The sequence below is a fragment of the Grammomys surdaster genome, unplaced genomic scaffold, assembly GCF_004785775.1.
Source record: "Grammomys surdaster isolate TR1022 unplaced genomic scaffold, NIH_TR_1.0 139, whole genome shotgun sequence".
NCBI classification, from domain to species: Eukaryota; Metazoa; Chordata; class Mammalia; order Rodentia; family Muridae; genus Grammomys; species Grammomys surdaster.
Window position 1 is genome coordinate 11,859,188 of NW_021604597.1, and position 21,794 is coordinate 11,880,981.

The window sequence follows — 21,794 nt, forward strand, 5'->3', positions numbered from 1 at the left end:
GCTCCCTCCCTCTTTCTTTCTTTCTTTCTTTCTTTCTTTCTTTCTTTCTTTCTTTCTTTCTTTCTTTCTTTCTTTCTATTGATTGATTCATTCATTTATCTTTTCAGTTTTTTGAGATGAGGTTTCTCTGTACATCAGCCCTGTCTGTCCTGGACTTGCTTTTTAGACCAGGCTGGCTTTGAACTTGTAGAGGTACTCCTTCCTCTGCCTCCCATGTTCTGGGATTAAAAGCTTCTACCACCACACCTGGCCAGCCAAGCTTCTTGTTTATTAACATTAAGATGTGAGTTGTAGAAACATCAGTGAAATTGGAGAATGTACTGTGAATGATCACCTCACAGTGGACCAAGTATTTTGTGGCTTTGTGAATACATAGCCATGGTGATCTGGTATGGCCCTCCTTAGCATCCTTATAAAGATAAGATTCCATGATGATTTAGGTAGGTACAGGCATTTAGACTGGCCTAAATAAAGTAGCTGAAATGACTGAATAGGAAGGAAACTGGTCAAGGTTTGTATGCACAGGGCTCACTGGGTAGTTTGTGGTTAGAAACTGCTAGTTAGGAATTTGATTTGGAAACCCAGGTAGTCCTGTTATTCAGAGGGGAGAAAGGGATGACAACAGAGATTTGAGGAAACACAGTTCAGTGGGATTTGGAGAATCAGTTAAAGCAGGAGAGGGAGGACAGGCATAGTGCAAAGGCCCATTAGAGAATCTGAGTGCTTTGGGATCAGGATTTAAGGAGAAAAATAAAAGAAGAAAAAGGATTATATAAAAACATTATTGATGGGGGCTAGAGAGATGGCTCAGTGGTTAAGAAGACCGATTGCTCTTCCAGAGGTCCTGAGTTCAATTCCCAGCAACCACATCGTAGCTCACAACCATCTGTAATAGGATCCAATACCTTCTTCTGGTGAGTCTGAAGACAGCTACAGTGTACTCATATAAAATAAATAAACAAATAAATAGATATATAAATCTTTAAAAAAATCATTATTCAAACAAAGGTGACATGTTTTTATGGCTTATAAAATGAAGCAGAAAATATATATTTAAGAATATACATATTATAGACGTATCTCTAATGGAGGGGATAACCTATTTTGCAGTTCAGAAACTAACCATAGTTGAAGAAGTTCAAGGTTGCCTGTGCCTTGGTTATGGTCAAATACTAGATAAGACTTTGGGATAGGAAAGAGAATTCCTGAGCCTTTTAATCCTTCTAACAGTATATTGCAACCATTGAAGCTCGCAGAAGGCCTGGGAGAAGATACAGAAACAAATTCTTCCTAACTTCCTATAAATGAAGCTGACACTGGTGTCCAGTGAGGTAGTTGAGCTGAAGGTTGATTGATGGCTGCATCTGAGGTTGAAGGGCTGTGCCCCATGGAATGAGGTTAGCTTCTGTAAGGACATACAGTCTCCAGTTCTCGGGTGTGACAGGGATTTTGGCTGACTTCCCTAGAAACATGCTTGACAGTCCCACATATCTCAGCATTGTGGATGTGTGGAATGGCTTCAGATTGCATCCCATGAGCCTGAAGGCACTTTCATGTCAGCTAGTTTGGGTGTCAGGAGACAAACAACTGGGCTTGGGCCTCCTGACCCTGCCTCAAACAGAACAGCTCTCCTTTATTGCTTGTTGTGGGACTTCTAGGCATCAGTTACAAGGAGATGAAACACTACATATGCCATTGGGGCAGCAGAAAAAGAACAGAAAAGAACAGAATAGAAACAGGATTAGCTGATTCCAGGTCTTTCCCTCTCTACATTTTCTGGCCTCTTTTACTAAAGTTCTCATTCTATTGATAGGGTAATTGATGTAATATAAATGCCCCATTTCACTTATATAACCCTCTCGTTTTCTGTTATATTCACAGATTATGCAACCATCACAATCACCTTTATCTTTTTCATTTCTCAGAAAGAAATGCTGTGCTCACTAACATGAATTCCCCACCTGCCGCAAACGTCCGAAGCTCTAGGCAGCTTCGGGCTTCTTTTCTATTTGTTTGTCCCTTTTGGTAGTGAAGTCACACAGTTGTGATTCTCTGTGTTTTGCTTCGTCTACTAACAGAATCACTTCAAAGTCAGACATGATGCAGGTATACCAGAATGTCATTTCTACTGCTGGTGAACATGCTGTATTTTATGATTCTGTTTACAAGTACCTGGATGTTGAGCTGTTTCTCCATCTGCTACTGTAAATTTGTTACTGTGGACACTTGTGTGTGAGTTTTTGTATTTCAGGTTTTCATGTCTCTTGGGTCCATTCCTCAGGTGGAATTCCTTGGGTTCATGGAAACTATTGAACATTCAAAGTAGCTCCCTCTTTAAGTTTGTACCATATGGATTCTGGTAACTGGTCTCCTTGACTTCTCCTTTGCATCTCGGTTCACCCTTGCCCAGCCTAGCATCCTGCATTGCACCTTACTGATAGTAGGATTACCATAGTAAAACATCAGAAATCTTGGTGGTTCTGTTACTTATGAAAGGAGCTCAACTTGTTAAATGCAACACTTGAGTACAGTCTAGGCCTGGGTGGCATTTGTGGTTTCTCCTCTAGTTATTTTCCAGGTCAGCATATCCTTCGATATTAGATGCTTCATTATTCAAGCCAGAGGTCCATCCATTTCTCTGTACTACACACTTTAAAAAATGTTTTTAAATCTAAAAGCATACATTTAATGTCTCCCACAAAAATCGTATATTTGTGCTAATGCAACAAATGTGTCATGCAAGGCCAAAAGTTTAATCATGCTGGAGACCATGAGCAAACCTGACATTCACTATCACACTCCTGGGCACAACATGTGTGTCCTGCTCTTTGCTCATGTCACTCCCTCCCCTCTCCCATCTCCTTCTGCCTACTTCCCTTTATTGTCTGCCATAGAACATGGAAGAGAAAGTATTTGTCTCCCCCACTGTATTGGTACCTGTAGCAGGGCTCTGAGGAAGCACAAGAGAAAGGACTCACCTCTTACAGAGGCAGGGAATATTTTGGAATTTTCCCAGACTGTGTATTTTGAGTGTGTAGAATGGAGCCTGATGCAAAATAGCCCCTGATGAGTAGGGAAGGGCATCAGTCTGACTTTCTTTGTTCTGACTAGATGCCAGACACAGAAACCTTCAGGGAAGAAGGTTTCTTTTGGCTCAGAGTTTGAGAAGCTTTGGTCCATAGCCCCTAGCTCTGCTGGTACAGTAGTAAGGCTGAGTTATATGAGTGCAGCACAGGATACCCAATCATGGTGAGAAGAAAATAAGAAAGAGAGAGAGAGAGAGAGAGAGAGAGAGAGAGAGAGAGAGAGAGAGAGAGAGAGAAAGAGAGAGAGAAGGAAGGAGGAAAGAAAGAAAGAAAGAAAGAAAGAAAGAAAGAAAGAAAGAAAGAAAGGAAGGAAGGAAGGAAGGAAGGACAGAAGGAAGGAAGGAAGGAAGGAAGGAAGGAGAAGGAAGGGGAAGGAAGGAAGGAAGGGGAAGGAAGGAAGGGGAAGGAAGGAAGGAAGGAAAGAAAGAAAGACAAGAAGGAAGAAAGAAAGGAGAGAGAGAGAGAGAGAGAGAGAGAGAGAGGAAGGGAAGGAGGGAGGGAGGGAGGGAAGGAAGGAGAGAAGGAGGGAAGAAAGAAAGAAAGAAACCCATGACCTGGAAAATCTTTAAAGCTGTAACCCAAGTGAGTTAATTCCTCTAACTGCCCCACTTCCTAAATTCCCTGCAAATAGTGTCATTAGTGGTGGACTAAGTGTTCATCACAGAAGTTTGTGGGGACATTTCCTGTCCTACCACAACAGGGATAGAGCTGGAACTTCTACTTTTTTGTGATCAATGAAGTTATGGCAGGCCCTTAGTAATCAAGCCCATGGTAATGGAGGGGCCAAGTAACCAAGTCTATAGTAACCAAGAGGTACAATAACCAAGCCCCCCACTACCAAATGACACTAATGTAGGCACTAGGTATTTGGCAGTAGTGAAAGAACGGGGCGGCGGTAAAAGAAAGACTATAAATGGATTAAATGGATATGTTCATCTGCCGTTGCTGCTGTAACAAGTTACCACAAGCTTACTGATCTAAAAATCACATGGATTTGATATTTATCCTCTCGTAGTTCTGAAGGTTAGATGTGTAAAAATCAGTTTTACGGTGGCTAAAACCATTGTGTCATAGGGTAGCTTCTGCAGGAGGCGCTGGAGAGAACACACGACCTTTTATTTTCCATCTTTTAGGGGTCTTCCCTGGCTTATGACTCTTTTTCCTCAGAATCAGCTATGTAGCATCTTCTCTCCTCTTCTCCCTCAGCCCTTCATCTGTTTGCTGATCTTCCTGCCTGGCTTTTTGGAAAGCTTTTGTGATCCCATGGAACCAGCTGGGCTACCACATGATAATCTTTTTCATCTCAATATTTAGAACTATTGCTGCAGAGCTACTTTCACTTTGTGAGAATAGTACACTCCATAGATATGGACATTGTGTCAGGGGCCATTATACACCCATCCATAAAAAAAAAAAGAAGAAGAATATGTAACATTTTGTCCTTGCCAAGCATCTCTGTACCTTGACTCGACTCTTTGAGATACTTCCTACTATAACTCCTTCCTCTCGATGATATGGGGGTCCAAGCTCAGAAACCATAGCCATTTATATGAAGTGTTTCCTGTTCTCAGTCTGGAGGACAGTTGCGTTTCCATGGTCTCTTGTTTCCCCATCTGGAACTTACTGTGGAGGGGCCTATAGAACAGGATCTGAAAAATTCTGTGCTAGGTCCTCCTCTATTTTTACTGTTGATAGATACCTGTTACATTATTGTTTAACGTTCCTATAAAAGTGTGATGCTATGATTAAACACAGACCTAGTAGATGGCAGGATTCTATCTCCCCTTTCTGCACCAACTTATAATTTCTAGAAATAGAGAAACTAGACTTGCTGTCCTTGACCTGAGTGGGCTGGGAAGGGAGGAGAGCTGGCAGGCATCATCTGTAAGGCATGTGGGTTCATATGAGAGCGGGTCATTTATTATACTTACCTGAGAATGTTTAATCCTCAGAACCACATGAGGTTATACCATGATCGTTCCATTTTACAAAGAGAGAAATAAGGACATTAAGACCTTGAATAAGTTCTTAGGGTTTCATGGGTAGGAAAAGAGGAACTGGGATTTAAGCCATGTGGTTTGGTTTTAGGGCCTGCACTCAAGACTGGATAATTAGCCTTGCAGTGCTGTAAAACAGCAGGCAAACTGTGGCACGGTCTTTACAGGCACCCAGTCATCTCCCACAGTAAGAGGTTCTGGGCATCAGCACCCAAGGGGAAAAGGAGAGCATGAAGGCTGACAAGAGAGAGCAGAATGCCCAATCTGGGTTTTAAGCTGCTGGCTCCTATGCTCAGTAGCCATTGCTTCTTACCATTCCTTTCAAGTAGGTCCTGCTGGGCTACTCGGGGTCTGTTCTTCCTGATTTGTGTCTTCCTTCTCCCAACTGTCAGATCACTGCTGTGAGCTGATGATGGTGACAGTCCTAAAGATGGCTCAATCCATTTTCTGCACTTGGTTGTTTGTCTTCCCTCAATAAGAAATGGAGATTTGTTGTTTTTCCTAAATTAGAGCAAGAACTTGCTATTAACCACAAATCTATTTTTTTTCTGGTGGTTTGGTAGCCCACTATAGGAGGCTTCTAAAAAGAAGAATTTTTTAAAGTCCCTGAGGAAAGTCGAGGGAGAGTGAATTGGCTTTGTGAAATGGACAAATAAGAGCTGACTGCCCCTGAGACTGGACTAGGTCTGAAACTGGAATAGAGAAGACTGGAAATTGTTTCCCTTTTGCAGACAGCATATTATTTTATCTTTGGGTTTATTGCCCAGGTGTCTGAGCACCAGTGTTTAAAGTCTTAGCTCTTTAGGAAGGTAGATTTGGGGTGTAAAGCATGAAAACATAAGTGAGCAAAGACTTGGAGCTGGTTTTACATGTTATTCTTTTACCCATTGTTTAAATTACTAAATTTAAAACACCAGATACTCAGCCTGCAAAGAATCTGAATGTAATGCTCAGGGAAAGTGTGCTCTTTGCTATGCTGATTATCATCCCAGAATGACTAACCCACAATAGCAATGAAGCCGTTGGTATGAGGAGCCCTTTTTGTTTTATTTAACTTTGTTCCAGTCTGTTAGCAGTGTTTCCAGGCAGCAAACAAGAATCCTCATTTGTCTAGTTTGCTTTTAACTTATACCCCAATTGTACTCATGAAAAGCTTCAGGCAACTTAGAGTCTGTGACATGTATACAATACGCCTGTTAAAGTGGGAAATGGAGAACACAGCAGGGACCTAGACAGCCAACATGCCAAGCCATCTCTGCCCAGGGAGTTGCCAGGAGTGAGGATTAAACACAGTGATGTCCTTCTAGGGGGGCCAAAGCAAAAAGGGCACAGAACTCTTTATGAAACCATCACTCACTAAGAGGAAACAGCCCTTCTGAAGTCATAAAGCTTTTCTAGGTTTGGGGGTTTTGAGGAATTTTGCTAGGCAAGGAATTAGAACTCTTTGGGAAGAGCCTCACCCTTCCTGGCAGATGCTGTGTTGGGAGATAACCATGAGGATTTGGAGGCTGGCCTGGCCACAGACAGAGCCTTTCAGCACCACCTTGCTCCTCACACCCCAGCCTCAGGACCAGCATAAATTAACTATAGCACTTTTTCTATACCTGAAGTGTAGTTGCTTTTCTTGCTGGTTGTTACTCTGCTTGGAAGGAGGCAGTGGGACAAAGAGGAATAAAAGGCCCACTCTAAATCACATAGCATGTTCTCTGGCCATTTGTTCTTCTTAGGTCCTAGACCTTGTCTGAGCCAGGCACGGTTGGTCTAAGTCTTCATTGTCATATATATCTGTAGGGAGCAAGGCTTTCCGTTAGAAGGATAGGAATGAGCCAAAGCAGAAACTGAGAACTTCCCTAACAGGGCCACCCAGGCTTCCTTCTCTACTAAGGACATTTTCATAAGGGTGTTTGTTTCCATGTGCTTTGTGTCCTTCTCACAGTTTATCCTGGCTTCTAGAAGAAATTTTAATATGAATGCATGGACCAAGTAGCACAGAAGACTAGGTGCAAGAATGTATAAAAGTTACCATGGAAACCAGCCTCTTTGTGCACATTTTCTCATGAAGAGGTTTCAGCTAATAAGTACTTTGAATTCTTACTTTAAATAAAACATAATGTCACTAAGTGTCAAGGACTTTTAAAATATCATTATATTGGTATGGTCCTGGGTATATTCATTCTGAAAGATAAGTCATCCCTGAGCATATGGACTAAGTAGGTATAAGCTTTAACTTCTGTGTGAGTTCCTTGGGACACCTGGGTCTTAGAGTCTTTCTTCATCCTTCCTTTTCCAACGGTGAGTCACAACTTCCTGTGGGATTTGAAGGGGGTATTTCGAACTGAGTTCAGACTGAGTTTAAACCTAAGCTTTGAGATGTGCAGTATAACGGGTAAGAAGACCTTTCTTTGATCTGCATCTGGGAAATGCTCTTGATGTACCTCTTTTGGCTCATTTTCCTGCTACAGTGGAACATGATACAGATACCTAATATAGATCCCTGTGGTGTATTCATATGCATTCAAGAACATGCTGAAGGTTTTAACAAAATTATAAGAACTTCTAGGAAGCCGGACATATGGTGTGGTAGTTAAAATCACTTGCCATTTTTTCAGTGGACCCTAGTTGGATTCCCAGTACCCAAATCAGGTAGCTCACAACTACTGTGGCTCCAGTTCTAGGAAACCCAACATCTTTCTTTTGCCCTCCATGGGCATCTGCATGCATAGACATAAATACAAAATAACCTTCAAAAAGAATTTCTAGCAAAAAAAAAATCATCATACTGGAGATTTTAAAGGGGCAAGCAATAGCTATTAAAATGGGAAAGCTGAGCTGGAAATGACACAGCCCTTAAACATGATGACCTGAGTTAAAATGTCGTGCACTTCTGTAAAAAGCTGGGAATGGAAGTATGCACTTGTAATCTCAGAGCTGAGAAGTGGAGACTGAAGGTCCCTAGGACTTTCTGGCTAGCCAGTCTACCCAGTAAGTGAATTTCAGGTTCAACGAGAGATGCTGTCTCAAAAATACAGTGGAGAGTGATAAAGATGCCCAATGTAGACCTCCTTGGGTGCATTCACACACATACACTGTATACATACAACACATGCCTATCATACGCACAAAATAAGTGAAATGAATGCGAATGCAAGCTCGTGGAACAGGAACTTTGTTTTCAGAACTATTTCCTGTTCTAAACCACTTTAAGTTTTACTTTATTGTTTTCTTATTAGTCCAGATTCAAAATAAGAAGCAGAAATAGAATGTAAGAAGATAGAGAGAAACACACACACACAAAACAAGGATAGGGCATGGGAAGAGGGAACATGCATATGTCTGCGAGTGCATGCATGCAGATATGCCTGCCTGCCTCCCTGCCTGCCTGTCTGTCTGTCTGTCTGTCTGTCTGTCTGTCTGTCTGTCTAGTGAGGGAAAAGCTCTTTGGACCTTTTCACATCAGAATGGAAGGTCTTCTGGTTGAGGTGTGGCAGTCTTGTGTTTCTGTAGAACCAGCTCATATTTTCTCAGCTGACATGAGCTTCATCTTGTCTCAGATTTGGATTGACTGACAATGGCTGTCTAGAGTACAGTATTGGAAGTCCCATTTCTCCAATAGAGCCAGAGAGAGTGCCTCAGTTCCTTAATGATGGGTGTTGTGGGTTGGTGTTGGTAGTTCTTGCCAGGTGTTTGCTGTCCTCAGTGTGTTAAATCACATTGATACTTATCATTAGAACCAAAATGTGTATGTATGTGTGTATATATGTTTATATCCACAGCAGAATATAAATTCATTTTGATGGAGTACGGAATGTTTTGGAAGTGCTGTTAGAGTACTCAGCAGCACATAGGTATTGAAATATTTCTATGTAGAGAAGATATTTTAGTAAATAACAGCACCTTGAATATGTGGAATCTGTTTCTTCCGGGGTGTTTCCAGCCTGACTGCCTATGATCCTGTTTGGTGAGGCATTGTTTCCAGATGAAAGGGACAGGCGGCTTAGATTGACAGCTCACTGCTGTGAAGAAGTCCAGGAATGGTCTGGGTTTGCTTTAGGCAGATGGATGTTAATGAAGGAAAAGTCCTTTAAAGGATGCCATTCCAAGGACACAAGACAGCGCTGATGATTGCCAGAACTCGATGTGCTGTTCTTCCAGGGCTGGAGTGCCGAATGCTGGGCTGGTCTGCCTTGCTGGCACCCTTCCTAGACTGGGTGACGAGGGCTGGTTGGGCAGGTTTTTCAGAAAGTACAGCTGTCACTGAAGAAACTCAGGCTGCCCTGAGTTTCACCGTGTCTTTGACAGGACCACAGCAGCTAGTGCTGGGACTCTGTGTCTTCAAGGATGGAGAGACAGACCTATATCTAGTTTGTATCTGTAGTTGTGGCCAAAACTACATCTACCCACAGCCAATAAATCTGTGGTAACTTCATCTACTAGTGAGAAAAACAAGAAAAACAACTTTCTATTTTTGCTTAGCACATTCTTGGTAAAAAGAAATTTTCAGCTTTATAAAAATGTTCAATTTGAAGCAATACATTATATTTATTCTCTGTTTACTTATCAAACACTGAGTGTCTCTAAAATTCAAGTGCCTATAGGCAGGTCCTGTGTGTATATCAGTGAACTAAGCAGAACAGCATCTCCTCCCTGACTTAAGTAATATAGAAGCAAACACAAATTATAAAATGTTTAGTTGTGGTTACAGTGGGAAGAGTGAAGAATAGTGAAGACTGTCTAGTAAAGTCATAAAGCAAGGAGCATAACCCAACCCAGTGGAGTTGGGGAAGGCTTCCTGTAGCATATAGAATGTAATCTGAGCCGTGGGTTCACTGGACAAAGGGGAGAACATCGGGGACAATGTCGGGGAGGGGCAGGGATGATCTGTAGGTAATTCTTTCTGACACTGTGGATCAGTGCTCCTGCTTTCTAGTCCAGGGCTAGTTGCCATTGTTGGCTGCACTCCTCTCAAGACCTTTGTGGAGGCTGAGCCTAGCATGGTGCTGTCTTCACATATGGCTATACCATGGCTTAGGTCTCCTGGAAAGGCCTTTGTAGTCTTTGATTGCATAACACTTGTAGTCAACAGCTGTCCTTGGACACTAACAATTCTTGTTAGTCCCAGCTGTTGTCGATTCCTGGATATGTGTGTTGAGGGCTGGCCAGGACTGTCAGGTGGGCAAGAAGAGCTTTCACAGGAGGGCAGAGGCAGCAGATTTACTGGTTTGACCACAGGCTGTGTGGATGCAGAAAGCCTCTGTCTCTGGGTTCAAACTAAAGCTCGAATGCTTAGAATTTTTACTTGCACTCTACAGTCTTAGTTTTCTTATCTCTAAAATGGGTACAGTAACTGTCTCATGAAACAAACATGATGACTGAATGAAACTGAGACTGCTTGGGAGGCATGAAACACTGGTCTTTCTCAGGAATCACAAAAGGTTTGTTCCGTGACACCCACCAAAGCCTTGCTGCCCTGTGCTAGACACTAGAGGATATTCTGAAAACCAAGCCTTAGGTCTGTATTGTTTTAATCTCTGTAAATGACTGTCCTTATGGTGCAGTCTTTCCAAGGGCTATCATCTGCTGTGCCAGCTTGATTATCAGATTTCTTTTCTTTTTTAGAACTTTATATATGAGCACTGTATCTATGCCACTCTCCAACCCCCGATCTCCACTCCTAAACTCCTCATGTTGCCCCTGCTCCGCACCACTTACGGTCTTTTTTTTAATTATACATATTCGCTTAAGTATACACATCTATATATAGAATTGCTCACAACTACATGTGTCCAGGATTGACCATTTGGGATTGGGCATCATCCAGTGTGGATGTATATCACTGGAGGAAACTCAGCAGCCATTGGCCATCTTTAGCTCATATAGGGATGGGACCATGGGCTTTTCCTGTTCACATTGGTGTGCTATCTGGTGTTATTAGGATTCTGGTCTTGTTCAGGAAGCTACATTGTTGACATTTTATGGGTGAATTTTCCCTGTCATACCTAGGGGACACTACTTAATAGCAAGTACTCTGGGCCTTAGATCTTATGGTCTTTCTGGCTCTTCTTCCTCGATTGTCCCTGAGCCTTAGGTATAGTAATTGCATTGTTGGATGTATTAGTTGGGCTTAGGTGTGCAAAAATTATCGCTCACTCTCTACATTTTGACCAGTTCTAGATTTCTGTAATAGTCTCTATCTATTGTAAAAAGAAACTTCTTTGATGAGGGGTGAAAGCTACACTTATCTGTCTGTAGGTATAATAAGTATTTAGAATACAAAGTAAGAAATAGTATTGGATTAGGAAACTGGTAGTTAGGTTTTCCTCTCGGCAAAGCGACCTCTCCAGCTACAGGCAGCTGCCTAGGTTTACACTAGCAGGCATGAATCACCTCCTATTGAACAAGCCTGAAGTCCAAAATATAAGTGCCACTATTATTACACCACGGGGGCCTACCCACTGCTCTTTCCCTTGGCAGCTTGCAGAGGACTTTCAGCTAGGCAGTCCCTATTCATCTCAGTTCTATTCTATGTATTCTACATGGGCAAAGGGAGCTAACTTAAGTGCAGGCATCCAGGAAACAAATACTTTACTCTTGAATTTGTATACTCCTCAGAAATAAAGTTCGGCATCTAAGAGTGCAGCCATTTTTAGATTCTTAAAGTTCATTCCCAGACTGAAGAAGATGGAGCCCCTGTGCTTCTGGGAAATGTCGAGGGATGGTTTATGCATCAGGAGGATACTCTGCGTCCATCTTTCTTCAAACAACTGCTTCAGTTGAGTTCTTTGGAACTCCTACCCACTGAGAGGCTGAGCTTGGGTCTCTGGTGATCTGACTGGCTAAGGAGCTCGCCTGAAAAGGCAGCAGTCTCAGGAAGCACTGGAGGAATCTGGCAGAATGAGGTGTTCTGGTGAGAGTGTGCTAACAGCCACATGGGCAAGTGAGCAAGGGTTTCTGGTTAGGGAGGTGTTCAAAAGAGACCCCTCTGGCACTTGGATGCCTTTCCTAATGTACACAGTCAGAGAAGTTAGTGGTGAGGGTGGGGGTGGCAGTTGTACACCTTGGTTGTTGTGAACAGTCTGGCTGTTGATGCTTGTTACAGAGGGAAGAGACTTCACAGGGCTGACATCCAAATTTCCATTTCAGTGTTATCTGCGAGACTGATTCTTAAACTTGGTCCAGTTTTGTTCAGAAGCTTAGAGCTTCCCTTTGGCTGCACATTTGATATGAATCACCAGCCTTCTTGACTACTGAGATGTCACCTTCTTCAGAAATATATTGGTCTTCTTGCAGCTCAGCTTGGTTAGCAAAGTACACAAATTTTCCAAATAACCAACAGATTCATTTACTGTTGGAAACGTTAAATTATACCCCTTTTATGCTAATGCCAAAATAAAGGGTCTACAGCTCGGTTTATGTTGTATTAAAGTAAGTTTCATGGACAGATATCTCACTAGTACCTTGTTTTCAATCCTGTATTTTGACAACTTTCTGAAGTAATAAATGAAAAATTCCTTTTCATTAAGAAAACCAAAGTTGTTGTTTTGCTTATGTAATTGCCTTATTTAGGCTGTTAACAGTTGCTAAAGGCAAGAAGTTATAATAAAGGATAGAAACCCGTTAGATATTTATATTTTGGATTTATGTGGTGATTACTTATAGTAGCTACTCTTAATCAGCTTTCTCTGAATATTTTATTAAAACTTCCACTGAAACAGCTGGATTCAAATCAGTTATAAGTACTTGAAATTATGTGAAATCCAGCTGAAAATGAACGAGTCCTAACCCTGCTGTGCCTAGCATTCCAGGGCCTCTGAATTCTCACAGATGTGTGTTTTCAACTGTCCATTTGACATCACCCAGGCTGAATGGATGGCTTCCGCACTGCTCCTGCTCCTCCTAAAGCCCCTGTCTCCAGTCAGGGTTTAATGACCCACCTGCTCCACATGTGGAACTCATTCACAGAAATCCTAGTGTCTTCCATGAGTTTCTCAATGTTATTCATTTTACCTCAAATTGTTCCCCAATCTGTGTTCCCTCTTTTCGTGGTTTTGAGTCCACATTCCTGCCTGCTGGCCGTCTGTCTCGTCACTTCTCTCTGTCCCACTTCCATCCATGGTTGATGACTTACTGGCTTCCATCGTGTAGTAATTCTTGAGGTCACACAGCCAAGCCTTTGTGGCCTAGAGCTCATCTGCTCTGCAGGCTTCTATCTGCCTACTTATTCTGTGGTTCACATTTCAGCCTCGTAAACTCCCCAGTTCCTGAACGAGAGACCAGCGAATGGCTCTCTCTCCTCTCCTCCCATTGTACAACCTCAGATTTATGGATGACTGACCCAGCTCATGGCCTCCTCACCCATACATACTGTTGAGTTAGTCACCTCACCTTTGGAGTTTTTACTGAATCTCCAGTTACCATCACCTCTGTCCTACCACAGAGTTGGCCTTCCTTCAAACCTACTCCCTTTCTTGTTGGCTGGTTTGCTAGAGCAGCCCACAGAGTGCAGGAAGACATTTTTAGTATTATCACTAGCTCATTAAGAGGGAAGACATTTCAGAGAGAGCCAAGTGAAGAGCTACTTAGTACAGGGATGGGGTGGGTGACACAGAGCCTCCATGCCCTCTCCAGGCTTGCCACCCAGCACTTCAGCATGTTCAACCCACTCTGAACCTCATTATTTAAGGGTCTTTATAAAAGTGTCATTGTATAGACATACTAGACGATAGGCCTTTGCTAAATCAACTTGAAACCTGCTGCCATTTCTCCTTGAAGGTGAGCAGAGAGGCTGAAAATTCCAGCTTTGTAAAGGTGGCTTGGCTTTTCTGGCTATTAGCCTGCATCCTGCACCTACCCAGGCTTCCCCAGCCTCCAAATGCCTACTCATCATAGGAGAGACAGTATTGGTATGGAGATCCTAAGGATTTAAAAATCTGAGTTCTAAAAAAACCTGGGAATGAAAGCCAAGACTGTATTAATGCTATTATTTTTTATTCTGCCTCATATCTGCTTTATTTTAATTTTCCCATGATCCTCATTCATCACTACCAGAGGAGAAGGATCGTTTTTTACTCAGCTTTCCTTTAGTGAGTTAATGTTCCCTGGCATGTAACCCAGAATCTTTTGTACCAGTTCAGGGTAGTACATGATCATGTCTTCATAGACACTTATTATTGAATCACAGTTTCTCCATTCATTCCCACAAGAATTAAAAGTAGAGATTCAAACACATAGTTATATGAGAGTATTCAGTCATGGTAGCTGAAAGAGCCATAAAAATGATTGTATAATTAATGGCTGTGTTCCTGTGTATAAAGTGTGTGAAATAACTAAATCAGTCAATTTTAAATTACTGTTTATCTGTCTCATTAACAATGTCTGATTACTCTGAACTGCAGCCTAATGAAACTGTGAGCAACTAAATACTGTGCATATTAATATGTTTGGTGTAATGTTTTTATTTTGGAAGGGCATGTGAGATTGGGTTCTTTTCAGACTCCTTTTGTCAGCCGTCACGTGGGTGGTTTGCATGCTTACATTTCCTCCTCTGTCTGTTGTGGAGATAGGGCCTCACTCTGTTTCAGAGGCTGGCCTAGAACCTGCTGTGCAGCCCAGGTTACATGCACTCTCTTGATTTTCCTGCCTCTACCTACCCAGTCCTGGGATTACAAACATGCATGGTCTGATCTCTCCTGTACACAGCCAGATAATCTGTAAGCATGACCTTTCCTCCTCTATCAGGGAGAGTTTTTTTTTTGGGGGGGGAATGGGGGATTGAGACAGGGTTTCTCTGTGTAGCCCTGGCTGTCCTGGAACTCACTCTGTAGACCAGGCTGGCCTCGAACTCAGAAATCTGCCTGCCTCTGCCTCCCAAGTGCTGAGATTAAAGGTGTGCACCGCTGCTGCCTGGCGGGAGAGTTCTTAAGAAATAGAAAAATCTGTTTTTTTTTTTTTAAAGTTTCTAGGGAGAGAAATATCTAGGGTTATCAATGGTTTAAGATCAACACTTCAAGTAGTAACATTTTAATTTGGACAAAATTTTCAATGTTTTTTTTCTTTGTGGGGGATTGTTTTGTATTTGTTTTCTTAAAATCTCTTTAATTTCTTACACACCATGTAGTGTTGTTATTTTTAAACCCTACACGGGGATAGTTGTTGTCTATTAAAATTTATAGAAGAGATAGAAATGCTTTTCCTTTTTTCCCCTAGATTCTTCACAGAGTTGGAAGCAAGACATCAGAATAACATCTTCATCGAGGATATCAGTGACATTGTAGAAAAGCACACAGCATCCACGTTTGACCCCTATGTGAAATACTGCACCAATGAAGTCTACCAACAGCGAACGCTGCAGAAGTTGCTGTAAGCAATGTTGAACGCTCTAGTTTCAATCTTCTAACTTCTTTTGATTAGAGCTTATTGCTAAAGATCAATCAATCATAGACATGTCTCTTAGTTGACAGCTTCCTCCTTGGCAGATGTGTAAAAGATTCACTTTTGGAGTGAGGGTATTAAGGCTGGAGAGTTTGCCCTCTAAAGCATTTAGAAAATTAAAGTTGAAGTTGTTGTCCTCACCCCACCCCCAACACACCTTTCTTCCTGTTAATTGTCTTGAGACTTGACTTACCATCACTCAACCTCCCCCCCCTACTTTTCTAATCAAGTAACTGGCCATGAAATGGTTTGCCAGAGGCAAAAGGGGGTTCTTAAGAGGAGCTAGACAGTAGGATCCAGGGTGTCCCTTAGTATTCTGACATCTGTAAGCTGTTTACAGGGACTGCAGGGTCTCCCTCCCCATCCCTTAGTTGTTATAGGAGGCAGGAGGTTAGAGGAACAGAAGGAAAAGGCAAGCTTGGAGATTAATCATGCCACAGGAATCAAGCATTTTTTTTTTCTCTCCACATTTCTTTCCCTTTTAGATTATTGAGAGTTTGGGTGTGAGGTACAGGCAATCTTCATCTTTGAAAGAATCAACAAGTTGCTGAGAAATTTCTATACTGTTTTATTTGTATAGCCCCCAGTTGTCCTAAGTAACTATTTTATACTATAGTTATCTACCATAAACTCAGTGTGGGGCTTCCTGACTATTGTTATTCTCACTCTTTCCTTAGTGACATTTATGGAGTCTTTTCTGGTCACTTCAGGCTGAGTGTGAAGTCTTTGAAGAGGCTGAGGGGATGGTGACAGTGCATCAGGACAACAGGGACCTAGGAACAGAAACACCTAGATTTACATATGGAACTAGTTAGTTGGGAGAGAAAGATCGGAAACCTTCCCCACCTTGGTTTCCCATGGCAAGCGCCATGGGTAAAACTCTTCAGATCCGAACTTGGAAGAAGCTGCTGTTACAGAACTGTCCTACAAAAGGATCATGCCCCTGCAGGCTCAACACTTTGGGGCTCATTCCCACACTCACTCTTGAGAGCACTTGATCTTTCTTAACAGGCTGTTTGTATTTCTGTTATAAGCATATATCCCTGATGGAATCCTTTGCCCTGAGACACAAATGCCTGGAATCAGGGGGCCCTCTTAACCCAGACCCTTGGCTCAGCGCTTCTAAACACATTTTTACCCAGTCTGGGCCCACCATTTTCCATTCAACTGCTTGCCTACCTCCGTAGGCAATTACAGTAGGATCCCAAGGCATTATGTTCTGTCTTCCTCCTCCCCATCTCCATCCTCCATTTGGGGTTTTCACTTGCCTACTCCTGGTATCTTTTTCTCAAACTCTAACAATTGTCCTTGAGCTTCCTTTTGAAAGTATTTTCAAATTCTTTTCCTAGTGAGACTAAGACAAAAGGCAGCCTCAGTTTACCTGTTCCCAACATAGTAAGGAAGGCTGATGATGGTGTCTCCTGTGCTTCATGGGCAGGATGGAACACCCAGCCGCTGTCTTCCAATTGTGATTTTCTTGTGAAGAAGGGCTCACTTGTACTTTGGAGATTTCAAGGCTGATGAACCTCTTGTAATGGTTCTCAGTAATTTCAGGGTGTTTAGCCCAATACCCACTTGATGCCAAAAAGTCTCCAGATTTTGCACAAGGCCTAAGAAAGACAAAAGTCACACTTTCCCTTTCTCTTATCCCACACCCTGCCAGAGCCCTGTAACTAAATGTACGTGGTTATGCTTGGAAGCCAAGCCTTGGATTAGAGAGATCATTCCTTTTTAATCCTTTCGTAGGATTAAAAAAAATATGTGAATAGTTACTGCTATGTATTATGTGGCTCTCAAAAATAGACTTTGTCTAGATTACCTTAATCAAATCATCATGGGAGCTTTTACATGGAAACTAGCATTTGTGTCTTTAGGGGCAATCAAGTTTGGAGCAGTGATTTCTACTTCAGCAGCAGGTTAGAAACCCCCAGGAATCCTCAAAATCTAGCTAGCAAAGAGTCTCAAGTTCATTACAGACTTCCTAATCACAACCCTTTTGACATGGGAGGAGCCTGGGACCTGTATGATTTGAATATGAAACCTACATAAAGTTTGTTTTTAATTTCCTAAAGATCTTTTTAAAACTATTCAGGAGCTGGGCAGCACTCAGGAGGCAGAGGCAGGGGAATCCGTGAGTTTTAGGCCAGCCTGGTCTACAGATCAAGTTCCAGGACAGCCAGGGCTACATGGAAAATCCTATCTCTTGGGATAGGGTGGGGGTGAAGGGGACCAAACAAGAAAAGAAAAAAAAATACCAAGAAAAGGATACCTAAAACTTCTCAGTGTGAGACAATAAAAATAAGAACTTTCTGTGTAACTTGATACTCTGATGTTTCACATTTTACTTTTAGTCGTCTTGAACCACTCGATTTGCTGTGGAGACATGAGCAAATGAGGAGAGAGACAGGTGGGGCTGAGGGTCAGAAAACTTCAATTTGACTTTGTTTTTAAGTGTGTAGCAAGTTAAGAGTCCTTGTAAACACCATTCTTTTGGCATCTCCACCTCATCCCTCTTTAAGGTTTTATAAACAGCTCCACTGAGATTCTCTATGGAGTATCTGGCAACAGTACATGGATGTATACCAGCATCACAGCCATTTGCACCTCAAGAGGCAATGAAGAGAAATAAATACTCTGGTGTCTGTGACCAGACAGTTTCCTGGCTAGGCAAAGCTGTAATCCTAGGACTCAAGAAGCTTACAGGCTTGAAGCCAGCCAGGAAAGCAACCCCCTCAAAAAACCACACCCCCCACCCACCCATTGAGACAATAAATAAATAAATAAATAAATAAATAAATAAATAAATAAAATCCTTTTCTTATTAGGACAAGGATCTTTGGAACAGTGAAAATAAGCTTAATAATATTACCTAAGTGACAGTTCTGTCTTGAGTCTGCCCAGGGCAGTAGTATGAAGCGTTATTGTGTTGGAGTGTGTTCGTATATGATCAAGTTTGAGATCTGATTTGTTTATGCCAAGTCATAATTATTGTGTTCTCCATTACAAGACTATGTTCTCTTGTTTCCATCCCACTTTTACCATTGCCTAGTTTATACGTTTTATTTTATTAATATTCTATAGGGTGCTGCAGCTTATGTTTAGCAGTAAATATAAAAGGGAGAGAAGCCACCTGTGTTTTCCAGTGTATTGTGGTGTATGTTGGCTATGTGCGTATGTATCATTGGTAATCTGTCAACTGACCTTAATATTTGGTAACATGCTTTCATTTGCTTGCAAAGGAAATATTTTGAAGTTTCTTTCTGCTTTGTCTCCCTGCAGAGCAACCAATCCCTCCTTTAAGGAAGTGTTGTCGAAGATTGAGTCCCATGAAGACTGCAGGAACTTACCTATGATCTCTTTCCTCATTCTCCCTATGCAGAGAGTGACGCGCCTTCCCCTGCTGATGGATGTAAGGCATGATTTGGTGGCTTTGTCCTCTGAATATGAGCTACCATAAATGTGATTAACTAAATTACTGTTATTTTGCTTACCTTGATGAATACTTCTTTTATAAAACCCCCTAATTGAGAAGATGTTATCCACTTGCAAAGCCTGCCTGTGTTTGAGATCATTGAGTTTACCTTTAATTTAGACTTGTGTGGTCACTCTGGTGAAACTTGCTTACATTACCCACTTGTATTTTTTGGAATGGGAATAATATTGGCTTCTTTGAGGTCAAGAGGCCTGGATTCCATTTTTGTCTGAGTCACTAAGTATGAGACCTCGGACAGTCACTTTGTTTTAGATCCCTTCCATCTTGAATGTTCTAAGGTCCTTTGGGCTCACTCTCGCATGAAAATGTGATTCTGATAGTCTCTACCATGCATTGTGTAAAGCAAGTTAAAAGTCCCAGTATCCTTTGGTATTAGGTAATCTCCATAATGGAAGCAAGAGTTTGACTTTGAATAATGAGAAGACATGCTGAAGGAAGGGAGCCGATACCATCTGTCCTGTGATAGGGCTTGCTTAGCCAGTGGGCAGAATGTGTCTTGTTCTAATTAGGACAGATTGTCACAGATATACTTCAAAATTGGGTCATTATGTTGGCATGATATCAGTTTTTATATGTTTGCTTTTATACACCAAAACGTAGGAGAAAAACTTATCAGGCTTACATAATTGGGTAAGGTTGCAAAAATATATTTCCTCTTCCATATTCCATGGTAGATACTGAGATACTCTCAAACAAGAGTGGATGTTTGAAGTGCAGCAAAGCGTGTGATGGTTGTCACTTTTCTGTTCTGTCACAGTCGTCTGACAGCCTTCTCAAATGTCTCAGGATTCTAATTCATAGGCCTTCCCTTCTCCTCTCAATCACCTCAGTGCACTGTGCACATTTTCTTCTTGTCAGCTATCGATTGTAATTTAGGAAAGGATTTCCTGCATAAGCATAGCCAGTGCCAGTTACCAATGGGGGCCTGTTCTGAGAAATGCATGGCTAGCAATGCCAGTGCCCTGTAGCATCACTGAGCATATTTCTATAATACAACCTCAGCATGTCTAGGAGAAACAGCCTTGTAAATCTTGTGTGTGGTCCATCATTGGCCCAGTGAGTAACTGGAAGTTTTGAAAAGTCTGAAAGTTTTTTAGGTCAGTGCTTAGCCTATCTAAAGATAGAATGCATTAACAATTAGTTAGATAAAACCAAATTTGGATACAATTGGTTAAACAGAATGGCAATCCTATTTCTAACACCTCAGAGGACACAATGTTGGATATTTACAGTGTGGTTACATAATGGGCTCTTTATGCTTTTGTGTCATAGTCCTGTTGGAGGTTCTAGGTGAAGCTGTAGCCTGTCTTCTCAGATAATTAATGTATACACACAGTTTTATTTAGAATTTTATTCTATAATTCCCAGTGAATGATGTCTGCCGTCGTGGAAATAATCCAGTATTTTTCATATTGCTTTCATGTCATTAAGGGGGAAAATTGATTTTGGAATCATGAGCAGAGTTTTAAAAGTGCAATAGGACAGAAAATAAAGTATTAGATGTATATATGGCTCATAATATGGCTAAATATTTTTTTCTAAAAACCTTGCTTAATTTATGTGTCTATATGAACTGGTTATAGCATAAATACATTCCTTATACAAGGTCAAAATGTTGAGGGTCGAATCATTAATATAACCCCACATATGTGGCCCTCCACACTTCTCTCATGTTGCAGTCCCACTGCCAGACTTGCAGATTTATAGACTGCACTCACTTGCAGTTAAGGCACAGTCGCCTGTCAGTTACCGACCACATTCTGCCCCTGCCTGATGACTCTTGCCAGTCATCATTTATTTTCCATATGTGAGGACTCAGGAAAAATCAAACGACTTTAAAGCACTCGCTCTTAAATTTTACATCAGTCGGAAATATACTTCAATTTGTTACGAGGATGGACATTTTAAAAACTAGCTTGGTTCTCTGAGCTTTCAAAGTTATTTGTTTAAGCTGAGTGTTCCTTATTAAGAATGTCTGCAGTGAGATGTGTTTCTACATTTTGAGAAATTTTGGAATATTTACACACACACACACACACACACACACACACACACACATATATATATATATATATATTGAGGTGTCATGGGAATAGGACCAGAACCTAAATATGAAATTCACTTGTTTTACAAGCATAGTTTGTGTACATATTCTAAAGATAGTTATATCTAATAAGTTTCATGGTGTACAATTTTTCAATTTGTGGTATGGTCTGACAGTCAAAAAGTTTACTATTTTAAAAGATTTAAGATCTTATATTTTTATCTTTTAGACATTCATATTTCAATTTACCTTGAATGGATTATCAGAGTAACTTCTCTTTTTTTTTTGGGAGCTGACAGTGTGCTCGGCATTTACATAAGATGTGGAGATTACTTACCATCTAACTCTTGGAACAGGGTTGGGGAGGTGGCTCTGAAGAGCACCTGTTCAGCAGGGGAAAGGCCAGGTTGGATCCCTGAACAGGAAACAGAAGAAGACAAGCATCAGCCTCTTGCAGTAGCCTGTTTTTTACCTGGCATTGCCGCAGTTTGCAGAGGAGGAAAGTGATGTTTATCTACAACCAACCACTTACCCATGGTTAAATACCTAGCATACGGCAGGTCTGAGACTTCTCAGCCTTCCTACTGACCTCTGAAATCTTGTTTATTCAGCTGGATTCACTTAGGCTTTATGTAGGTGAAGAATATTTTCTAGTTTTGTTAGTTTCATTTTAATATGCTCTTCCCTAATATTGTGTCCAGAAACAGTCCTTTGTATGAGTAAGAGGAAATGGCTAAATACTAGTT

The 21,794-nt window shown here is 41.5% G+C and overlaps 1 protein-coding gene across 1 annotated transcript in view; it reads left to right on the top strand.

The window, feature by feature from the left end:
* Arhgef26 (Rho guanine nucleotide exchange factor 26) overlaps positions 1-21,794 on the top strand; it is a 108,707-nt gene that overhangs the window by 49,971 nt on the left and 36,942 nt on the right. Inside the window, exons 6-7 of the mRNA XM_028763587.1 lie at positions 15,287-15,439; positions 18,791-18,920. Of these exons, the coding sequence (XP_028619420.1) occupies positions 15,287-15,439; positions 18,791-18,920 (283 nt within the window). The remainder of the gene's footprint in view (positions 1-15,286; positions 15,440-18,790; positions 18,921-21,794) is intronic.